Here is a 23,248-nt window from a genome sequence, read left to right on the forward strand (position 1 = left end):
AGAGATAGTTCCTAATGACTCTGTTGCAGTAAATAACCTTGTTGTTCTTACTAATTCTAAAGGGGACTTTAATTACAACTTTTCATCTGTTGTTACAGAAGCAAATTTGGTAGAACTGCTAGCAAAGGGCAACACACGTGTTAAGTAATAACATCAATGTAGTAAAAACTTTGTTAGACTTAAAGTGTTATATAAGGAAATTAAACCTTTCCTTTTTATTCGGCAATGTTCAACAACCTGCACATGTACTTAGGGCTGCTAGTACGTTCAACCCTCCTCTTCATCCCCTTTTAGCTCTTTATGAAAGCGTGTGTGAGTCAGATATTAGACACATACCTTTCATTAGAGCTAGTAATACTTTTTATAAACAGAGCAACATTACGGAACAGTTAAGAGCACTAAAACTACTCGGATCAGCTCAGGTCCGTTTAGTTAAACCAGACAAAGGTGGTGGACTTATCTTTGACATCACTGATTATAATAAAAAAATGGAGTTAGCCTTGAATTGTCTGGCCTATGCTAAGGCATCTCTTAACAATCAAGGATTAGAGTGTACTTCAGAGATCTGTTTATAGAAGCCAAAATTGACCTGGATACATTCAATTACATTAATATTCTCTACCCAAAAACACCTGTCATGTTTGGAATACCAAAGATTCATCAGAACCAACACAACCTTCCTATGAGTCCACTTATTGATGGTCGAGGTTCCTTGACATATCCATGTGCAAAATTTTGACTCAATATTAGAAAAATATCTTAAATTTGAGTCACGAGTATGCAAAAACTCGTAGACTTTGTTGAAAAGTTTGAACATTTTAGAAGTTAACCAAGAAGATAACTTTCTTACCATCGATGTAGTTGACTTATACACTTCTATTCCACACTTAGAAGCGGTTGAGTGGGTAGACGTTTATATGAAAAATAAAAAAGCTCCACAAAGGGATAGTGACCTGGCAACTGAGTTAATTGATATTATACTTTCCAACAACTTTTTCATTTTTAACAACAAGATCTACTTACAAAAACATGGAGTTGCTATGGGCTCCCCTTGCGGAGCGAGCGTGGCGAACATGTTTATGGCTCAATGGGAAGAATATTTTGTATTCAATAACTCTGAAATTTACACTTCCTTCACTTTTTATACCAGATTTTTAGACGACATCTTTGTGATTTTTAAAGGAAATTAATCACACGCTTAACAAATGATTGATTACTTTAACTCCACTACATCATTTTTTAAATTTACTTACACTTTTCACACTACTAGTATTGACTATTTGGATGTAAATATAAAAAAAGATATAGTAAATAGGAGATATGTTTCCAAAATTTATAGAAAACCTACATACTGCAACTCCTATTTACATTTTTCTAGTGCACACCCTTACAGGCAAAAACTTTCAATAGTGAAAGGTCAACTCATTAGAGCCGCAAGGATGTGTACTAATGAAAACGACTTTAATTCTGAATGTCAACTCTTGAGACATGTTTTGCAATAGAGGCTACCCGGTTAGTTTAATAAATGACTTAACTGAAGAAATTGTTTTGTAAACAAACTGAGTAGAGGTATAGTTCAACCACTCTTGACCTCACCTTCCGTTGTCATTGATGTTAACCTGGTAGAGTCACCTCCTAGCCAGGTTGCCATTCAAACTACACAGTCACCAAACAATGACTTGGTTACCTTTATAAAACCTTCAATGACTCAGCAAACAAGGGAGACCTCTTTATGCAATACTTTTATAACCACCTTTAGTAAAGACAGTGACCAACTTAGATTAATTCTCCACAAAAATTGGAGTTTCCTTTATAAGGACTCTTCCCTAGTTGACAGAATTGGCCAGTCACCCAGCATTGTTTATAGAAGAGGCACTAATTTAAAAACTTTTTTTTGAAATTAAAAGCACTAAACGTACTTCTAGACTTAGTGGAACCTTTATGTGTGGAGCATGTAGGATGTGTAAATACATAAAAACAGGTAATTCCTTTAGAGTATTGAATACATGTAAATTTTATATCAATCATAAGTTGAATTGTGAGTCCAAGAGCATTGTTTACTTAGCTTCCTGTACCTTATGTCTGACTTTCTATATAGGGAAAACGGACAGGAAGCTTCGTGAGAGAATTTACGAACACTCTTATGCGATTAGCAAAAATAAAACCGAAAATGCTTTAGCAAAGCATGTTTCATTAAATGGTGGACATAGTTTCACGTTCCAAGCTATTGACCACGTACTTCCTGACATCAGAGGTGGCCCATATTCAGTACTATTAGAGGTACGAGAACTAGAATGGCAGTTAGCACTTAATGCTTTCTGCTTGCCTGGTTTGAATGACAATTGTAATATTTCATGTTTGCTTAAATTAAGAAATCTTACACGATAGTGTATTTTTAACTTTTCACTAATGACATTAATATTTATTTGAGGTAGTATGTAAGTTTGAATATTTATTTTAATAGTGTTTGAATTATTGTGCTTTGCACCTTTAATTCACTGCTGCTACTAGTCACATGACTTCATGCTACATGGTTTAAATACTGCAGAAACTGTGTAACTGCTATTTGTCTGTGTGTCTGAAGAAGTTACTTAAAGTGACGAAAACGTGAGAAAAATTTTTATTAAATTGACTTTACGTTAAAAGAAAGAGTTTTTTGGGATTAACATCTTTTTCTGTTGGCTACTGTTGGGCTCCTGTTCTGCTTTGGATTGTTAGATTTCCATGTCAGAGAGCATGGGCAGTGAGATCTTTTTCCTTCTCCTGGACAAGCAAAGCTAGACTTTACACTGTGTTATACCTTAAATCTCTTGTATCAGAGGCAACATGGGATATGTGCAAATTACCCCTTAAGGATATCAGGTGTTTCAGCTAAATGGCAATTCTGAATGTCCATGACACTTTCTTTTACCTTTAAGTCTATTTATGGACCATTTCAGGCCAATAAAGCCAAACTCCTCTAGCTGTGGAAATGCATGTTTCTGCCTTCTTATGGCATCATCAGCACAGCATAAGAGGAATGTTTGACATTTGGAAACACAGTTGTCATACGCAACTGATATCAATAAACGTTAGGCTGTCTACAAAATATCCCAGCTAACAAACTAAAACAGTGAGTAAAAGGTCAAGGTCTAGCCTTGCTAGATTTTTCTTTGTGTTTTTTTTTTAACCAGTTTGTTTTCCTGTGGGACCTTTTTACTCCGTTTTAGTTTGTTAGTTGGGATATTTTGTAGATGCTCTGGACAAGAAAACTGCTTTATTAATTTCTTCCCATTTCGGCCTTTAAAATGGGTACTCCAAAGATGTTAAGCAAAGAAAAGAAAGAGAAAATACCCAGGTCTGTGGTGTAGAAGGATAAAGTCCTATAACTTAGTACAAGTTTGGATAGTGGCTAAGACACTGGAAGGGCCTAATGGGGGATATTAAGAATGAGCAGGTGGCTCTGGCTCACTCACCCTCCGTGGAAGAAAAGTTTTTTGTTTTTTGGTCATCTTTTGTGATACATATAATTGGAGATTTGCAGGTACTGAATTAGCAGCCATTAACTGGGTACAGGATTTTGGATTGCTGCTAACAATAGCCCTCATTATCATATGGATAGTGTGACATCCAGTTAGTATCCCAACAGACTACCACCAATAATGTGATGTCCATTTAGTATCCCACTGGACTGCCATCAGTATGAGACGTCCCCCACTTAATACCCGGGTCAGTAATTAAGGAGCTTCAATCCTCACTACTGACTCCAGTGTGGAAGTGTCACACAAAGCACACAAATTCAATTTCCCTTAAGAGCACAACAGGAACATTATGCACTTCAGAGTAGTGTGTTCCAGTTTAAGACCTCTGACTCACTCCCACTCAATAAGTTTAAATTTCACACACTCGTAGGTTCATAGGTAGGTACTAGGCTATTGGCCCTAGGGCCTATACAAGCCTAGCCAAAAATGTACCCTGGCTTTCGCCACCCAAGAAAATTATTTTCCTGTGCCCCTGTCGAGCAGAATCACAGAAGTGATCCCCGGGGTGAATTTCCTATTACCCATCCAATCATCAAGATTTTTCTTGACGAGTGCTAATGAGGAGCTCTGTTTGACATAGATAGGTAGTCTGTTCCAGAGTATGGGAAGTCTCTGGGACAGGAATCTATGCCTCCAGCATGTTCTGTTTATTGTGATGACAATGTTTAGGTCCCTAGAGCATGTAGCTCGGAGGGATTGGGATTTCTTTAAGTGGAGCATGTCCAACAGCTCTGGGTTTGACGTAGCTTTGTATGTTAGGCAGAGATCACCTCTGAGTAGGCGATATGCGACGGAGTAAAGCTGGAGCTTTTTGAGACGGTCTGTGTAAGGCATCTGTTTGAGGCCAGTAATTCTCTTTGTGAGGTATTTTTGCGGCCTTTCCAGTTGTTGTAGATGTCTTGTGAGGTAGGGGCATTGTACTCTATAATGGGTCTAATGAGTGATGAGTAGAGGGGAACAATAACCTCTTTTTTTCTGGATGAGAAACCTTTTGTGATGAGGTGTGCCACGTAGAAGGATTTCCTGACCACTTTGGCAATGTGATTATCAAAGGAGAGACTACTGTCCACCTGTGTCCCAAGGTCTCTTATTACACTTTTGGTGTTGTTAACTACCGCCTATGTGGTAGTTCATGGGTACAGTATTTTTACCAAAGGGGATGACAATGCACTTCTTGGCATTGAGCTTGAGACCATGTCTTTGACACCAGGCATCTGTCTCAGTGAGGCCCTTTTGTAGGATGTCTACATCGTTAGGAGTTTCAATTATGGCTCCTACTTTGCAGTCATCTGCGAATTTAGTTAGCCAAAGACCTTCTGTGTTAGCCTGTACTTCAGAGAAGTAGATACCAAACAGGAGAGGACCCAGGACTGAACCTTGTGGTACTCTACTTGTCATTGGTCTGGTCTGATTTGGAGTCTGCTACTTTCACAGTGTGGGTTCTTTCAGTAAGCCAGTTGGCAGCCCATCTTGTGACATAGGGTTTTATACCTAGAAACACTTATAGGAAGCCTGACACAGATTTCCAGTTGTGTCCCCTCCTCAGTACAAATGGTACATGCTGCCACCAGAGTCAGACCAATCTGTACGCCCTTCAAAGGGTGATCAGTCATTAGAAACTAAATATCAAAATAAATGATAGCTATGACCAGAAGCAGCCCACATTCGAGGTGACCTGGGGAGTAACAAACAGTAATCTCTAAAGAACACACTGATTGTCCAACCATAATGTAAAGTAATGAAAAACATTTAATAATAAGTAAAATGATTAAAAGAATGTTGATCAATAATTTTCAATAAATACCAGAATTCAGTCACCAGAAATGTAAAATTAAACTGTAGGATAGAAGTCCATCATTTTAGAAAAAAATTCTGTCTAAATAACTAAACTTTCCTAAGTTAACTAGAGAATACTGTCCCTGATCTAATCTAAAACAACATAAGGCAAAGACAGGCTTATAGTTTTTGGCAAGTTCTTTTTCGAGTATCCACTGCACAGCACTGTAACTGACTGCAACTCTTAACTGCTACTCATAACTAACTGCCCACAACTGACTTCAGCAGTCTCTTTTATAGTCCAGGTTAACAATCAGTGGTTTGAAAAAGTTATTTTTCCTGTCCATCATCTGTTCAGATAATCACATACCAACCAGGAACATAATGACATCACCTGCTGATCATCTGATTCTCCACAGGCAGTTTGTACTTTAGAATCACCCTTACAAATGTGCAATTAGAAATGTATTAAAACATTGACATATTCTTCAAAGATTTTGTATCAACAGGGAAATACTCAACTTTTTAAAAACATATTTACTTTTTCACAATTAGACATGCTGACATAGAATACAAATTAATCTGAGAATGCCAGACATGCTAACACAGATGAGAGCATTTTCATTTTCTTCACATCCCCCCCCCCCCATGACTCAAGCATGATTTTCAAGTGACCATTGAAAACCGATGCTTGAGAAAAAATGGGTCCACCTGGGAATATTTAACCCACTCCTCTCCTGGACATGTTGTATAGTCGTATCATATGCTTGCAATCCTAGACTCTACCTCAGTAATTTGGCATTTTGCTTACTGACCCTATTAAGCCATGTTAAAGGGTTATGATCTGTGTGTACAGTGAATTTTCTCCCATAAAGATAGGGCTGCATCTTTTGCAGTACCCACACTATGACCAAACATTCTTTCTCCACGGCTGCATAACACTCCTCTCAAGGTTGGAGTCTATAGTTCAGATATAGCACTGGGCGCTCTTCTCCTTCTGAGGAAACTTGGCTAAGTACAGCTCCCACTCCATACTTTGAAGCAACTACCTGTACAATAAATTCTTTATTGTAATCTGGACTGGCTAACACAGGGGATCCTCCCAAAATCTCTCATGTTTTTGCAATGCCTGTTCACAATCTGTGGGTTACACTACTTTGTCTGGTTTATTCGTCCTAGTTAGGTCGGTAAGGGGTGCAGCTATGATACTGTAATTTGGCACAAATTTCCTATACTACTCTGATGACCCTAGAAATGCTCTCACTTGTTTCTTAGTGACAGGAACTGTCCACTCTTGAATAGTTTCCACATTGACAGGTTCTGGCCTAATTTTACCACTTTCCACTCTCCAAGTAAGTGACCTCTTAATCTGTCCAAGACTTCCCTAACATGTTGGTATGCAAATGCCTGTAGAATAGTCTTCACTGTTGAGTTTAACCTCTCCACAAGACCAATAGTCTGGGGATAGTAGGGGGTGGTCTTTAGATGTTTCACCCCACAATGCTTCCACAAACAAGTCAGCAGATCAACATAAAATTGGCATCTTGTTCAGTATTTCCTGTGGAAAACCTACTCTGCTGAAGATTTCTAGCAAAGAATTTGCCACCTTCACCTTTTAGCCCACCTCCAGGAGTCCACTCTCTCTGTACAACAAACCTTTGTTCCGGTATACAGACTCCCTTATTCTTTGAGCCTCAGGTGCCTCCTTAGCCTTCTCCCTCAAGCTTTATAACATAGGATCCATAAGTTGAGACCATCTAAACACTACCTTCGTGGCCTTCTCCAGCTGCCCTTCTGCAGGAAGTCTAGTCACTTCCAACAGCTGCACCTTGCTGTCACTCTGGATACCACCACTCACCTCCATCCTCACAGTCACCATGCCCAAGGTAGCATCAGTACTCACCAGTAGCTGTAGCTCACATTCAGACTTACTGCTACCAGATAGCACCTTCTCTAAATCTGCCACCACACCAGTCCCAGCTTCAGGTATGAGATCTTTCTGGGTCTTTCCCAGACTACAGGACCTATATGCCTTTCTCCAAGCCTAACTGCATGTACATAAGGTACTGCATCATCAAAGTCGTTCCCTATTAGGACATCTGCAGGAATATCTTCAAACATGCCTACCTGCTTGCTTCCTCTTCCACCCTCCCAGTCAAGATGAACCCTAGCTAAAGGTATTTGGAACAGGGTCCCTCCCAATGCTCTGACTGGAGTGAACTGCCCAAGCAAGTACTGCTCTTCTCTAACCATTGCAGGCCTCACAATTGTTATATCAGAAGTTGTGTCCCTCTTAACAGTTACCGGTTTACCATCTACTAAGATAGGATATACATTTTGATGAGAATTTGGCATCCCAGTTGTTTTTAACAACTTACCATTGGCAGCTTGTCATCCACACTTACTGGCTGCCTCACCTTCTGTTTCTCACCTTGCCTCGATGGACACTAGGTTGTTGTGTGTCCCCTCTGGTTACACTTGAAACATCTAATCCCTAATTGTGCACTTGTATTAGTAGTTTCTCTCATTACTGGTGTACTCTGTTGGGAGTGGTTTAGACTGCCTCCCATGGGATCCCTTATGTCCATGTGCAGCACTGGGTATCCATTTCTTATGCAGTTGTGTTCTGCTTGCCAAGTAGAGATTCCCTTTTCTTCCAAACTCCTCTCATGTCATCAGGCAAAGTACTGAGGGCTTGTTCCCTCACCAAAAGGGTTTGCCATTCCCTCAAAAGTGGTGGTCTGACACCTACTCGCCCATTTGTGAAAGTAAGTACTTAAATCAGCATAATAATCACATACATACACATACGTATACATACTAAATCTAGAGCAATTGATAATAGATTTTCAATCTTACTCACAAACACTGGCTAATCTACAATGTATGTACTGTACCTGTGTACTATGTATGTATTCTACCTACATTCCAAAGTTCAGCCGTACACCACAAATCTATTACTTACCTTTATTTTTAAAATTAATATTTTTTTGATTGTTCTCTCCACTGTAACTGTTTGTGCCGCATACCACTGTAAAAACATGTCTCTTGTAATTTGTGTGTATACTGATCATGTCTAAATAACTAAATGTGTCTGTAATTTTTCTTTGTGGAGCTTTTCTCCCCGGGCCTCTGCTGAAAAAGGGCCTTTTCGGCTCAGTCAGACACCCCCGGTTAACAAATGTAAAATAAAATAAATAAATAATACACTTTCATCTGCCTTGTGTCTGTGTTCACAAAAAGTTTTTCTATATGCCTCCGGTGAAAATAGTCAAGTAAGCAGCATTACATTTTGTCTTAATTCAAACAATATACATCATTTAACTTTGCTACAGCCTGAACAGCTTTTCCATTGAGTAAGGGAGTCATGAGCCGAACCCAGAGCTCAAGCTCCACTTCATGCCAGCGCTTTGTCTCATTTTACTCAGTTTCTCTGCTGAGAAACTCTTCCAGTTTAAGACGTCTGGCCTCCAGTGATTACGCTTCAGGTTGTTGGCCTTCCAGGAGCAGCCTCTCTTCAGTCTCTAGTTGTTTGGCTTCCAGTTCATATCGGCGCCACTTCTCCTTAGCCTCCAGTTCCAGTGTCCTTAACTCCAGTTGGATTCTCAGGTCCTGTGTAGAAATTGTGGAATGTTTTGCCTCTGCAGGCTGCACATCACCAACAACAAACTGGAATATTCTCCGAATGGCTGGTCTGAGCTCTGGCTTCAACTAAGGCTGAAGTCATTGCTTCCATGATCAGGTTGGCAGGCACCAGTCCTCTGGCCTCACACTCCTTAGCCAACTGGATCTTTGTCAGTTTGCTAAAATCTTCTGCTGACATGCTTGCCTGCTATCCCTGACTAACTAAAAATAAATAAATAAAACTGTGGTGGATTAAAATTCTGAATGCTTACCTTGTGGCTGTCAAGCGTGCACACCTTAATGACAACTACCCACAGGCTACTGAAATCCAATTAAATATCTCACAAAACTGCCAACATTTAATTTGATTTCGACTTAATATCCCACTGGACTGCCACCAGTAATGTGACGTCCAGTTAATATCCCTCCAGACTGCCACCAATATTTGATGTCCCTCACTTAAAACCCGCATCAGTAATTAAGGAGCCTCAATCCTCACTACTGACTCCAGTGTGGCAGTGTCATGGAAATACCAGAGTACAAAGCACACAAGTAAAATTCCACAATTCCCCTTAAGAGCACAACAGGAACACACTCCATTTTCTGGGACTGGACTGAATATCTCTGAATACCCCAAATGTAATCCCTTATAATGCACTTCAGAGCAGTGTGTTCCAGTGTAAGACCTCTGACTCACTCACACTCAAATTTAAATCTCAGACATTCAAACACTTATGGGAAGCCTGACACAGATTTCTGGCTGTATCCCTTCCCCAATACAAATGTGTCATGGAAAACGTCAGAGCACAAAGTACATGCTGCCACCAGAGTCAGACAGGTCTACATGCCTTTCAAAGGGTGATCAATTATTAAAAACTAAATATCAAAATAAATTGTAGCTATGACCAGAAGCAGCCAGGCATACGAGGTGACCTGGGGAGTATCAAACAGATGTAGACAGACACTAATCTCTAAAGAACAGACTGATTGTCCAGCCACAATGTAATGAAAAACATTTAATAAGTAAAATGATTCCAAGAATGTAGATGAACAATTTTCAATAAACACCAGAATTCATTCACCTGAAATGTAAAATTAAACTGTAGGATAGAAGTCTTATTTTAGAAAAAAACGCTGTCTAAATTAAGCTTTCCTAAACTAACTAGAGAATACTGTCCCTGATCTAATGTAAAGCATAACAACAATTCAGTGGCAGGTTTACAGTATTTTGGCGAGCCCTTCTTCGGGTATCCACTGCACAGCACTGTAACTGGCTGCACCTCTTAACTAACTGCCCACAACTGACTTTAGTAGTCTCTCTTATAGTCTTAACAGTCTCAACTGTCTTATTTTAAAAATAGCAATCCGCTGTTAGAAACTTTTTCCTGTCAGTCATCTGTTTAAATAATTACATAGCAACCAGGAACATTCTAATGTCATCAGCTGATTCTCCACAGACAGTTTGTACTTTAGAATCTCCCTCGCAAATATGTGCAATTAGAAATGTATCAAAACACTGACAGATTCTTTAAACATTTTGTATTAACAGGAAAATAAACAACATTTTAAAAATGCATTTACATTTTCAGAATTAGATATGCTGACATACAATTTACAGATCTCCTGTCATACATGCTAATGCAGATGACAATGTTTTCATTTCCTTTACCGAGAGGAACACAAATGCACAAGGACAGGATATTAAGCTTTTTTTGCTGATGAAGGCACTTACATTAGTCACCAAATGTGGGGTTAGAACATAAAAATAGAAACATCATCCTTGATTGAAAGAGTGAACAAACCTCCATGGTTGCTTGGATTACAGCCCCTTCTGGTGAAGTCTCACCTCAGAGCAGGAATGGTGACAAAACAAATTAGCTTAAGACCAATATAAATGGGGATGATGGTTGGAAGATATGGAGGTAAAAAAAAATGAAACAAGGTTCATTAACACTGTGCCCAAGATGGCCATGATTTAATCCAGTGGCTCAGATGAGCCACTATCACTCAAAGAAGTTTTATACCCATCAGAATCAAAAGAAAGGAACACTGCTGGTCCGAGCTATTTTGAACATCAGGTTGATAGCACTGATCATTTTGGCCTAATAATCTTCAGTGCACCACCTCTGACTAAAAATTTTGCATATTATGCATGAGGCCAGTAAACCAAGGAACATGAAATGTAATCTGGCTTAGTGAAAGTGATTCCATATCTGATTTCATGAGTATTCAACTTACTGCAGTCCTAAAACTTACAGCTGTTTATTATTCAACAGAGCTTTTCCACAATGGGTTATCTTATGCATCCATAAATGTACACATCTTTCAACTGTGGAATCTTGGTTGCTCATGGTTTCTTCCTTTTCTCCAACCATTCCAGGAGCCATTTTTGAAGGAGGTCCTGTACCTCTGTCCACTCTTTCAAGAAGCCTTTTTATTCCTTTAATAGGATATTATATTAGCATAGTGGTTAAGGTCTTTACCTCATAAATGTAATATAGTTTGATTCTGGCCTCTGGTTATTGGCTAGGCTTGTAATGGTCTTCAGACTGATAGCCTACTATTTACCCATGAACCTAATATTACATTTGTGGTGAAGGAGTTGCCTTTAGCCTATTTTGTATATATTGCTGTGGTGACGCTTAAGATGTTATCTTGCAAAGCTGCATTTCTGGTGGCCTTTAAATTTGCTAGGATGATCACAAAGTGTCAGCATACATTTGAGAATGCTAGAAATTCTTCTACATTTAAATAACATTTCTGTATTATTGTAAGATCAACTATCCAAATCTAATTTTTGCATTTATAGGTTCATAGGTTGGTACTAGGCTATCGGCCCTAGGGCCTATACAAGCCTAGCCATAACAATTCCCTGGCTATTTCTTCCCACACTATTTACTTCCCTGGACCCCTGTCTATCAGGGCGACTGACGTGATCCCCGGGGTGAATTTCCTTTCTCCCATCCAATCGTCAAGGTTCCTTTTGAAGAGGGCCGAAGAGGCGCTCTGCTTGACACATATGTGCAGTCTATTCCAGAGTCTGGAGAGTTTCTGGGTCAGGAACCTATCTCTCCAGCATGTTTTGTTTATTGTGATGACAAGGTTTAGATCTCTGGAGCATGTGGCTCTGAGGGATTGGAATTTCTTTAACTGTAGCATGTCTAACAGCTCTGGGTTTGACATGGCCTTGTATGTTAAGCAGAGATCGCCTCTGAGTAGACGATATGTGCCAGAGTATAGCTGGAGTTTTTTTAAGGCGGTCAGCATAGGGCATCTGCTTTAGGCCTGTGATTCTTTTAGTGAGGTATTTCTGCGGCCTTTCCAGTTGTTGCAGATGTCTTGAGAGGTACATACCAAATGGGGCATTGTATTCTATAGTGGGTCTAATGAGGGATGAGTACAGTGGGACAATGACCTCCTTTTTTCTGGATGAAAAGCCGTTCGTGATGAGGTGTGTCACATAGAAGAATTTCCTGACTGTTGTGGCGATGTGGTTATCGAAGGTGAAACCACTGTCCACCTTTGTCCCTAAGTCGCTTATCACACTTTCTGTGTTTAGTGTACTGCCACCTATGTGGTAATTCACGGGTACATGTTTTTTCCTCAAAGGGGATAACTATACATTTCTTGGCATTGAGCTTGAGCCCATGTCTCTGGCACCAAGCATCTGTTTCTGTAAGGCCCTTTTGTAGAGTATCCACATCATTTGGGGATTCAGTAATGGCTCCCAGTTTGCAGTCATCTGCGAACTTTGTTAGCCAGAGCCCCTTAGTGTTGGCCTGTACTTCAGAGAAGTAGATGCCAAACAAGAGTGGTCCCAGGACTGAACCCTGAGGTACTCCACTTGTCTGGAGCTAAATTTGGAGTCGGCTACTTTTACAGTGTGGGTTCTGTCAGTAAGCCAGTTGGCAACCCATTGAGTGATGTAGGGATTAATGCCCAGCTTAGTAAGTCTATTTATGATTCCAGAGTGGGGGATGGTGTCAAAGGCCTTGGTGAGGTCCAGATAGGCTGTGTGGACCGCCTTACCCTCGTCCATGGCTCTGGAGACTGATTCAAAGAAGTCAGTCAGGTTCAGGAGACAATATCAGCTCTTCACGAACCCAAACTGGGTGAGATCCAATGTTTGATTTATTTCATATAGTAAGGATTTATTTATGAAAGTGTTGTGCTGTAAATTTAATTGCTTTTAAAAAAGTTTTAAAAATTGTGTGACAACCATACCTTTCAACTTTGAAGAATTAAAAATATAGCACTGTCCTTTAGAAATCACAGCAGAGGTCAGAAAAAAAGCACATTTTTTCCCCACAGTAGAAGGTCTTTATACCAAGATGATAATATGCTTAACAGTTGAGAGGTATGTTCATGGCCATCGTTATTTGTTTTCAGGGCGCATGATGCATTTGATTGCGTTTCATTATACAGTCTTTTTAGTCGTTGAAAATAGGCTGACATTGTGTTGTAAAAGATAAAGTAGAAAACTGCTGTGGGCCCTTAGGTGTAAAGAACCATGCACAGTCTCTCATTGGGATTGAGTAAGGCTTGGAAATAATCTATCCTTTTATACCTAAAGTGGTATCATTCCACATCAGTCTAATCTATCTGGTAGTACTCCCTAAAGTAAGGGAGAAGAGATATTGCAATTAATTAATGCCCATAAGCAACTGAGGTAGTGTATTAAAGAAGCCCAAGACTTGAGACACTCCAATCAGCTTTGTGTCTCCTTTGTGACAGCAAACAAAGCAAGACAGTTTCAGAACAAGTACTATCAAAAATGTCTGGCTAATTGCATTGTGTTTCGTTATGAAAGTCACTTCTACTGTGTTTGTAGAAGTCATAATTGTTTAAAATGGGTGTGCTTAATCAGAACTTCTTAATAACACACTTGGTTGAATGACATTGTGTGAAACATTTCTGTAAAGTGCTGAGTATGTTCATTCATGTATGTTAAATTTTAAAACTTCCATTGTTCAATAATTTAATTCAGAATTGCTGAATTACAACTACATTTTTGCAATATGAACTTGATTATATTATTCTCATTCTTTGGAGAAAGCACAAAAATGCGTTTGTCTGTTTATATTATGTATGTATTTTTTTTTTACTCTTTCTCTGAGTTGCATTGATCTTGGAGCAAAATTATTTAGCTTTTGGGTTTGTTTGTGTCTTTCGGCTTTTCCTGGTTAAGGGTCGCCACAGCGGAACTCCGGTTCGCTAATGATTGGCAGTAGATTTTTACGTGCTGAGTTGCCGGCCCTGGCGCACAACCTTTGCGGTACACCCATTCACACATGTCTCCACACAGAAGACGCTCTAGTTGAAAATCGAACAGGACAACGTCTTACTGTGAGGCGACAATGCTACCGCATCACCACCACTGCCTTTCAAAATCATATTTCTTCTATAGAAGGAATGTAGGAATGTTTTAATGTTTTCATTGGCTTGCAATAATAGTTTGTGGTATGTGCTTTTTTCTTCTGCTTCAAGTAGTCTCTTTACTGGAAAAAAGTGCACATCAGTATAATTGAAATCAGGCAAGTATGTGTTTGATGCAGTTGTAATTTCTGTAAATACAGTATAATCTTGCAAAGTATAATTCCATTCAAGCATGTATGTGTTCAGTCATTTGTGTTCAAAGCAGTTGTAATTTCTAAAACACAATGGAATTTTCTCAGGAAGTACATGAATTGCACTGACATCATTCCACACCATATGCTGGAATGAGGGGGATAAAAAAAGGGAGAATTTCCCTTGCCAGCAGGTTGAGACTGTACTGGTGTACATCCTTGTTGCATTAGTGTACAGAATGAGGATGAACATTAGGTCAACAACAAAAGTAGTTGTGAAAATATAAGAAGTTGTCTAAAGCCTCTGGCAAAGGCCCTTTGGAGCCCATCATGCCTGCAGATCAAAACACACCCCACCATGCTGATGAGGCCCCATTTGTAGCATTCTGATCAGATGATTCACCTTGGGCACTTGTGGCCAAAATATATTTAATAATTTTGGAAGAGGAGGATGGTCAGCCCAGTATTTTGGTTAAGTATGATCTCTTGAGTTGAGATGTAGAGGTCTAGAAATTTTGTCCACTTGTTTAGGCCTCCTGATAGACTTGCACAGACAAAAATTATGTAAAAACTTAGATGCAGGATACCTGGGCCTCCGGTAACCAGCAGATCTGCACTCTCCTTATTCCTCTGGCTGCTCCTCGGGAATAGATTTCCTTGGCTCAAGGATGCTTTTACATTCTACAGAGCCTGCAGCCAGTTGCAGATCATCTTTCAGTGTATGGAGTCCCATGTGCTAAGAGAAGGAGGAAACTTTCCCCAGAGAGGGATAATTACTCATAAAGTGAGGAAAGATGACTATTCCCAAATGCCACCCCCGGCACTATGACATGAGGTGATTATTGTACCACATCCTCACAGAGAAAATCTCATTTGGAAATGCTATTTACAGAATGCAAGACCAGTTTAGAATGGAGTCAAAGACTTATTAAACTATCGGAAAAAATATTTTGATCGATTTTGGTACTGGTTCCAGTTGGCAGACATCTCCAACTTTTGCAAAGGATTTCCTCCATCTTTTTTGGCATCTCGGAAGGCCTGTAAAGCATTCTTTAAAGGCATCTTTCTCCTTCCCTTACCATTTATTTATCTATGTGTTTTTATACTTTGTCAGCTATATTAGTCCCACTAAACCAATGGCCTGTTTTCAGAGGAGACGTGCAGTGGTAGCCATACGTACTAAGAAAAAATTGGCCAGGGCACTGGGAAGCTTCTCTTACTCTTTTCAACAAGTGCTATGAGATCTTTTATATATGCCTGAGATAACACCAACTCAGATCTATGGGGTCTTGGTTTAACTTGTAATCTGAAAGACCCTTCTCCTCTGTGGGGTCTAAACATTCTGCTGGAGGTGTTGACACATCCTTCATTCAAGAAAGCTTCTTCTGCTGACCTGACATTTCTTTCTTAGAAGAGACCGTTTCTGGTTGCTGGTCACTTCTACTATAAAGATCTTAGAATTGCATGTCCTGTCCTAGCCTCCATATATGATCTTTCTCAAATAATGTGTTTCACTCTGAAAAAGTCAATCCTTTGTGCCCAAAGTTGTTTTAGAAGTTTCTTTTAATCAAATTACACACCTTCCAGTCTTTTTCTCAACTTCTTCCAACAAAAGGAAGTACTTGCTTCATGCCTTGAATGTTGACAACAGGTTGCTTTTGTTCACTGTGTACAGAAATATATCAGGAAGGATAGTTAACTGTTTTTTTATGCACCCTCTAAGCTGAGGCACAAAGTTTCCAAAATAACTTTGTCCAAATGGCTTTCATACTCTTTAACCTTTGCAAACCAATCCAAGAACAAAACTTTACTGGCAAAGCCAAATACTTATTCCACCAGATCCATGGCAACTTCTTGATATCTGTGCAACAGCAGCAACTTGGGCTACTTTGCACACCTTTGCTAAACATTATAAACTGGACATCCCCTCCAGATCTAGATCCTATTTTGGGGCCACCATTGTCATGGGCATCCTGTCATGGTTTCACACAGGAAAGTTAGTGGCTGGGGTATTTGTCTCACAAATCAAAGTGGGTAGACAATAATAGTGTGAGATGCAAAAATTATGTATTTACCATAATGCTGGGTATTTATTATAGGTTCATAGGTAGGTACTAGGCCACTGGCCCTGGGGCCTATACAAGTCCAGCCAAAAAGGTACCCTGGCTTTTGCCACCCAAGAAAATGATTTTCCTGAAACACTGTCGAGCAGAGCTACAGAGGTGATCCCTGGGGTGAATTTCCTATTTCCCATCCAGTCATCAAGATTTTTCTTGGAGTGCTAATGAGGAGCTTTGTTTGATATAGATAGGTAGTTTATTCCAGAGTATGGGAAGTCTCTGGGACAGGAATCTATCCCTCCGGCATGTTCTGTTTATTGTAGTGGCAAGGTTTAGGTTCCTAGAGTGTCTAGCTCGGAGGGATTAGGATTTCTTTAAGTGGAGCATGTCCAACAGCTCTGGGGTTGACATAGCTTTGTGTGTTGGGCAGAGATCACCTCTGAGTAGGCAATATGCGACGGAGTAAAGCTGGAGTTTTTTGAGACTGTCTGCGTAGGGCATCTGTTTAAGGCTGGTAATCCTCTTTGTGAGGTATTTCTGCGGCCTTTCCAGTTGTTGTAGATGTTTTGTGAGGTACATACCAAAAGGGGCGTTGTACTCTATAAAGGGTCTAATGAGTGATGAGTAGAGGGGAACAATTACTTCTTTTTTTCTGGATGAGAAACCTTTTGTGATGAGGTGTGCCACATAGAGGGATATTCTGACTTCTGTGGCGATGTGATTATCAAATGAGAGACTAATGTCCACCTGTGTCCCAAGGTCTCTTATCACGCTTTTTTGGTGTTAAGTATACTACCTCCTATGTTGTAGTTCATGGGTACAGAGTTTTTACCAAAGGGGATGACAATGCCCTTTTTGGCATTGAACTTGAGGCCATGGCTTTGACAAAAGGCATCTGTCTCAGTGAGGCTCTTTTGTAGGATGTCCACATCTTTATGTGTTTCGGTTATGGCTCCTAGTTTGCAGTCATCTGCGAACTTCGTTAGCCAAAGACCTTCTGTGTTAGCCTGTACTTCGGAGAAGTAGATGCCAAACAGGAGAGGACCAAGGACTACATCAACTTTGGCAACCCCACCCTTCATTCCCCTGCCAAGTTCTCACATTCCATTTCTCCAGACAGACCTGGTAGACCTGTTCTGAAACCCCTCCTTTCTCAATACCTTCATCATAGATTCTCTTTGTTCCCTCTCTGGAGATTAGGCAGCAAATGCAATCTGAGGAAATGTAGGGGACATATGCATGATGGGAGTAGTCAAAGAACTTGAGCACTTAGCGATCAGTTACTGAATCATACCCACCTATTGGCAAAAATCCCAGAATTCAAAGTTGATGGACTAGGAATAATAGAGAACCAACCATAACTTCCGTTTTTAATCTAGACACCTGTAATTATATCACGAGTATATTGAACTGCTGTTTCATAAGAGTTATTTACTGCTGTAATTTTCCTTGGTTCTAATCCAATTGTAGCAAGTACAGCAATAAGAGTTTGGTAGGGTAAGTTAACTGTATTTTTTTATGTTGGACTGCTAGGTATCCTTGGGGACCGGAAGCCTTTGAAAAAGCCAAAAGGGAAGACAAACCAATTTTTTTGTCTGGTAAGAAAAAGTGACATACTTTGTTCAGTTCTATTTGGATGTGAATGTTGCAAGACATTTTAGAGATTAGATTATCTTTGTATTGGTTCCACTAAGATTTTATTTAAAGACAGTAGTTTTTGAAGCAGAATTTTGCAGTACAAGTTGCTTGTATTCACTTAGATCATGAAAGATGTAGGTACATGGAATACTCGTTTGTTTTTTTTCCCCAGGGGAAAGCCCATTTGCACATCCCTAAATCTGTAGGGATTAGTGTGTGTAGTCTAGAGATGTCCACTGCAACCAAAGCATCATGTGCAGTAACAGAAGTTGTCTCTTAATTTCATGAAACAGTCTGCAGAATAAAACAAACAAAAAAAAACACCATAATATTCTTCATTTGGATCACTGTGAAGTATCCTTAACTATATGATTTATATCTTGCAAAGAATACAACAGTCATCCAGCTTTAATGCAACCAACCTTGTTAGTCTGCTTGAGATGAGTTGACTAACATGTCAAGTCTGGGTACCAAGCCCTTCAGAGCCTTCTTGTTGTCGAAGAGTGCTCCTCTTACGGGCTTCTGAGAATCTGGGCAAATAAATTCCCTTAGGTGGAAAAAAATCTTCCACTTTTATTTTTTATAAAAGAAATTGTACTTCTTCCTAGATTTGAAGTTAAGATTTACAGAAAAAAGTGCTTTTAAGGATTGTCAATTTACTTTTAATTACTTTTAAATAGGAGCATCACTGTTTTACTTTTATGGTGAAAAGTTGTTAAAACTGAAGTACTTTTCTGAGGTGCACATTTTATTTTATTACTTTTAAGGGGTGAGGTTAGTGTTTAATCTTCTTTTTACTGTGTTTTTTATGTGGGGAAAAAAGTTACTTTTTTACTTGTCTATCTTATTAACCATTTCTTTCCTAGGAATCTAGCATCGTTTTTGGCTTAACCATGGAATAACCTACCAGTTCCTCGGTTTTTCCTTCTAGCCGCAAAAAGAAGAAAATTACTAAACAACCTTTGCTATCACAGCAGGCTGCTAAAGTGCCTCAGCTACAGATGTGTGATTTTGCTGTTGCCATTTCTGTTTCCTCAGACTGTTTGTCTTTTTTCTTTGGCTCCCTCTGTTATAGTCCTTACTGCCACCAAGGATTGGGAGTTAGACATCCTCTATCGCCACTGGAGTGCCCTTGATGGGTAAGGGAGAACCACTCTTGTCTGCCTTGGGAGAAGGGGCAGGGAATACTACTCTGCATAACCATAATAATATGCTTATCCCTTGGGAGGTTTTTTTCTTTTAAAAGTGGGTCAGAAATTCCTGTCAGAAAGAAGGAAAAACTTAAGACATATTTATTCTCCTGTCCCTTCAAAGAATTCTCTTTCTTTGAAACTATATCCAGACTACACCAATTGTTTCAATTAGAACATAATGAAATTCTCGAGGCCCTAAAGAAGTACTATTATTTATTACAACTGGACTTTCCAGAAACTACTCCAATTCCTCTTGTTTTTTCAGCATTGGAGTTTTTTCTTTTAATCTTTTTATCATAGCCTGCAGCTTGCTTGTTTGCCAGTCTGCTGCCCCCAAGAAAGCAGATTGAATGAGGTTCCTTAATCTTGTAATGTTTTTATACACATCCCAGGTCAGACCCTGCAGCTATTGCTTTAGTGAACCTGGCTGCTGCTAAACATTAGGTGAATACCAATCATTCCTTCTGATAAGGAGTGGAAAATTTTGATAGATTTGAGAAAAAAATAAATTTTTCTGTTTTAGAATATTAGCTGTCTGGTGTGCAAATTGCTGATGACTTCCTCAGTAAGGGTGCCTGATGACTTTCTTCATCTTTCCCTTGTAACCTGATAGAGTTTTTGTGCCATCTGCTGGGTGACGTTCTAAAAGATAAAGTGCATCTGATGGCTCATTTGTTATTAAGACTGCTCTTAGCTTCTCTGTTTGCCAACCGGTATTCTGTCTTAACTTGGTCTGTCTTTTCTGTCTCCCACTTTTTCCACCACCAGTGTACCATAAGGATCTATCCTTGGTCCCTTTTTCTTTAACGTTCTCACCAACACCCTCCATTTATCCACACAACAGAACCTATGAATACAATACACAGATGACTCTACACTCATATGCACATCAGACAATTTGATGCAACTCCAAAAGAAATTGCACAGGATACTTTAACAGCCAGTAAAGCATGGGTTTATAGCTCACAACTCATTCTTACCCCCCCCCCCCCAAAAAAAAATACTTCTGTTATTGCCCAAATCCCCCTATCATGAAAAAAAAAAACAGTTCCTCTCTTTTAGTAATACAACCATTGAAGTCACTTTAGGGATGGTAATCTCAGATTCAAACTGAGACTCACGGTGGTGATGCTGCAGTAGCGTTGTCGCCTCACAGTAAGACGCTGTCCGGTTCGATTCTCAGCTAGAGCGTCTTCTGCATGGAGACATGCATGAATGGGCGTACCTTCGTTGAAGGTTGTGCGTCAGGGCTGATAAATCGGCACGTCAAAACCGGAGTTCTGCTGTGGCGACCCCTAACCGGGAAAAGCCGAAAGACACAACAATCTCAGATTCAAACTGCATATCCAGAATGATGCTTTATAGAGCCAAAATCATTCTTACCAACGTAACTAAAACCACGCTTACCACTAATTACCTCCTCCCCTTACTACTTTCACTCTCTTCCTTACCAACCTTCAGGTGTCACAAACAGCAAAACAAGAACAATGCCGTAATAAAGTTGCTAAATTTAAAGCAAATACTCCTTTCAGAGCCCACTGCTGTATAGCACCAAAAGGCCTAAATTGGTTAGAACTGCCCCGTCAACTAACATATACACAGCTTCTTACCGCCTATAAAAGTATCCAGCATCCATTGTTTTTTCATTAAATCCCATTCTACACAACTGTATTTCCAATTGTCATTACAATCCAGGAACCAAAACTCCTCTCTCTCCATAAGCCTATCAAATCTGCTGGGCATGGTCTGTACTCATACTGTGATGCTAAGGCCTGGAACTCTATAACTGTATCCATCAGATCAATATCCTCTTTCCAGTTCTTTTAAACCATTCTGAAAGGGATCCTAGCCAAAATCTCTCTTTTTGCTCAACCCCGGGATAAACTATATCCCTTAATATGAACAAGTATCTATTCATACATGACTCCTCCTTACATCCCCTTCTTCACTCACTTCCTTATTTTTTTCACTCCCTTGACTATCATTACAGATATGCCGTACCATGATTTTTTTCTTCCACTTCATGTTGCAATTTCTGTTTGTGTTATATTAATTTGCCTATTTCTCTTAACTTGCTAAAATTTCTCTAAATATTAAATCATTATAATATAAATTGTATCTGTTATTTAACCAGTACATTCACATCATGTCTAATAGCATTATTTTTGAAGATTGTAAAATTGTTTTTTTTTTTTGTTGTAATATTTTGGAGCTTTTCTCCCCAGGCCTCCACCGAGAACTGGTACCTACCCATTTGGACTTTCCCAGTAGTCAGATGTCAGTATTGTCAAAATATTATAAAATGTGTCAAATATTTTATGTAAAATACAAATAATAAACATTTTATTCAAAATAAATATTTGACATACAAAATATGTCAAACTTGGATCTATGGAAAGGAAACTGACTTTACCCCAGGACTGTTCCCTGTACTATTAATGGACAGAGGCAGCTCCTGCATGCTTTATCCCATGCATAGGTTCTCTCAAATTATCTGTGGTATGATCCCAGTTATTCTCATTAGGGGTAGTATATAATTATTGACCATGTGGTGGGTAAGGCCAGTCTCGTAACCAAATTGGATAGGTCAGTTCAAGCACAAAAAAGGGAAATTAGGTAGGCTTAAAATGTCCTGCAAGAGTAACTAGCCTAGTGCTTACCAATGAGCCTAATAAGTAAATAAAATAAGGCTCCTCCTTTTGATAACTTTCCTGACTTCTGCATTCCTCCAGCAGTTTTCCTTATGTACTTTTTTTTTTATATCTGGCTCTGCTGCATATCTTTTCTATAGCCCCCACAAATTCTTCAACTCCACTCATTTCCTCTTCTTCCTACCTAATCTCTGTAAACCTTAGAGCCTTGTCTGACCACTGCATGCATCTAATTGTGGCACCAGTGGCTTATCCTGTGGGCTGGCTACTTTACTGGGGATGACTTCAGTTTGACTATATCCCGATGCCCTTTGACTATAACCCAGTGCCCTTGTCTTGCATGAAGGACGTCTACCGGAGTTGCACGTTGGCCACTCTTGTATGTGATCTTATGACTGTCTTTCTTGCTGAACTGTGTATTCTCACTATCAAGCCATTTGCCAGACAGAAGTCTAGAGTGGCCTCTCCATCTTTATTCCTGTTGTTCCCATGTATGTGGGCCCAAGCAGTATTCATCCTGCTCTGTCTGTTCTGATAAGAGAATTCAGGATGTTCATCGTGCATACAGCTGCAGTCATAACAGATGGGTTATCCTGCCATCAGGAGGGTCCTCGGTCGGCCGAATTCCAAAGTCTAGGTCCGGCGTCGGTTGTCGTCACTTCTTCCCTGACGTCAGTGCGGCAGGGGTATAAAAGAGGCAGCCGACGCCATATTCCCCAGTCTTTCTTGCCGCGCGGTGCCCGAAGCAGAAGCAGTTTGCAAGTGCCGGTCGGCCAGCTCCTGAGATTTACGAAAGTATTTCAGCCGAAGTCTTCTTGAAAGCTAAGTACCCCATTGGGGAAACTTTTCTTGCCTCAGACCGATGTCAGACAAAGTTAATAATTGCATTTCTTGTGGGAAGCAAATACCGCATAAGGATTTACACTCTTTCTGTATACCTTGCTTAGGCCCAGACCATGACGTCTCGGCCTGCCGTTTCTGTGCTAGATTCAATAAACGCACTATTAAGCGTCGGGCGGAGTTCGCCCTTCACTTTTTCGGCAAAAAATTTAATTATATTATGTCGTCGGATACTCCGACTCCAGTTTTAAGCAAAAAACGCAAAGATAAGAACTGACATACGAGGTCCGCACCACCTACTGAAACCACGCTAAGGCTGACTACCAGTTCTCCGGTACTCAGCGAGGCGCCTACGCAGCCCCTGACTACCGATGACAA

At 39.8% G+C, this 23,248-nt stretch overlaps 1 protein-coding gene across 2 annotated transcripts in view; it reads left to right on the forward strand.

Annotated features, from left to right (window-relative positions):
* Positions 1-23,248, forward strand: part of SPATA20 (spermatogenesis associated 20) — a 2,234,575-nt gene that overhangs the window by 218,788 nt on the left and 1,992,539 nt on the right. For both annotated transcript variants that reach the window (XM_044087351.1, XM_044087352.1), the window contains exon 3: positions 18,082-18,146. In XM_044087351.1, the coding sequence (XP_043943286.1) occupies positions 18,082-18,146 (65 nt within the window). The remainder of the gene's footprint in view (positions 1-18,081; positions 18,147-23,248) is intronic.

Source organism: Protopterus annectens, chromosome 11.part0 (assembly GCF_019279795.1).
Source record: "Protopterus annectens isolate FY-2018-M chromosome 11.part0, PAN1.0, whole genome shotgun sequence".
NCBI lineage: Eukaryota > Metazoa > Chordata > Ceratodontiformes > Protopteridae > Protopterus > Protopterus annectens.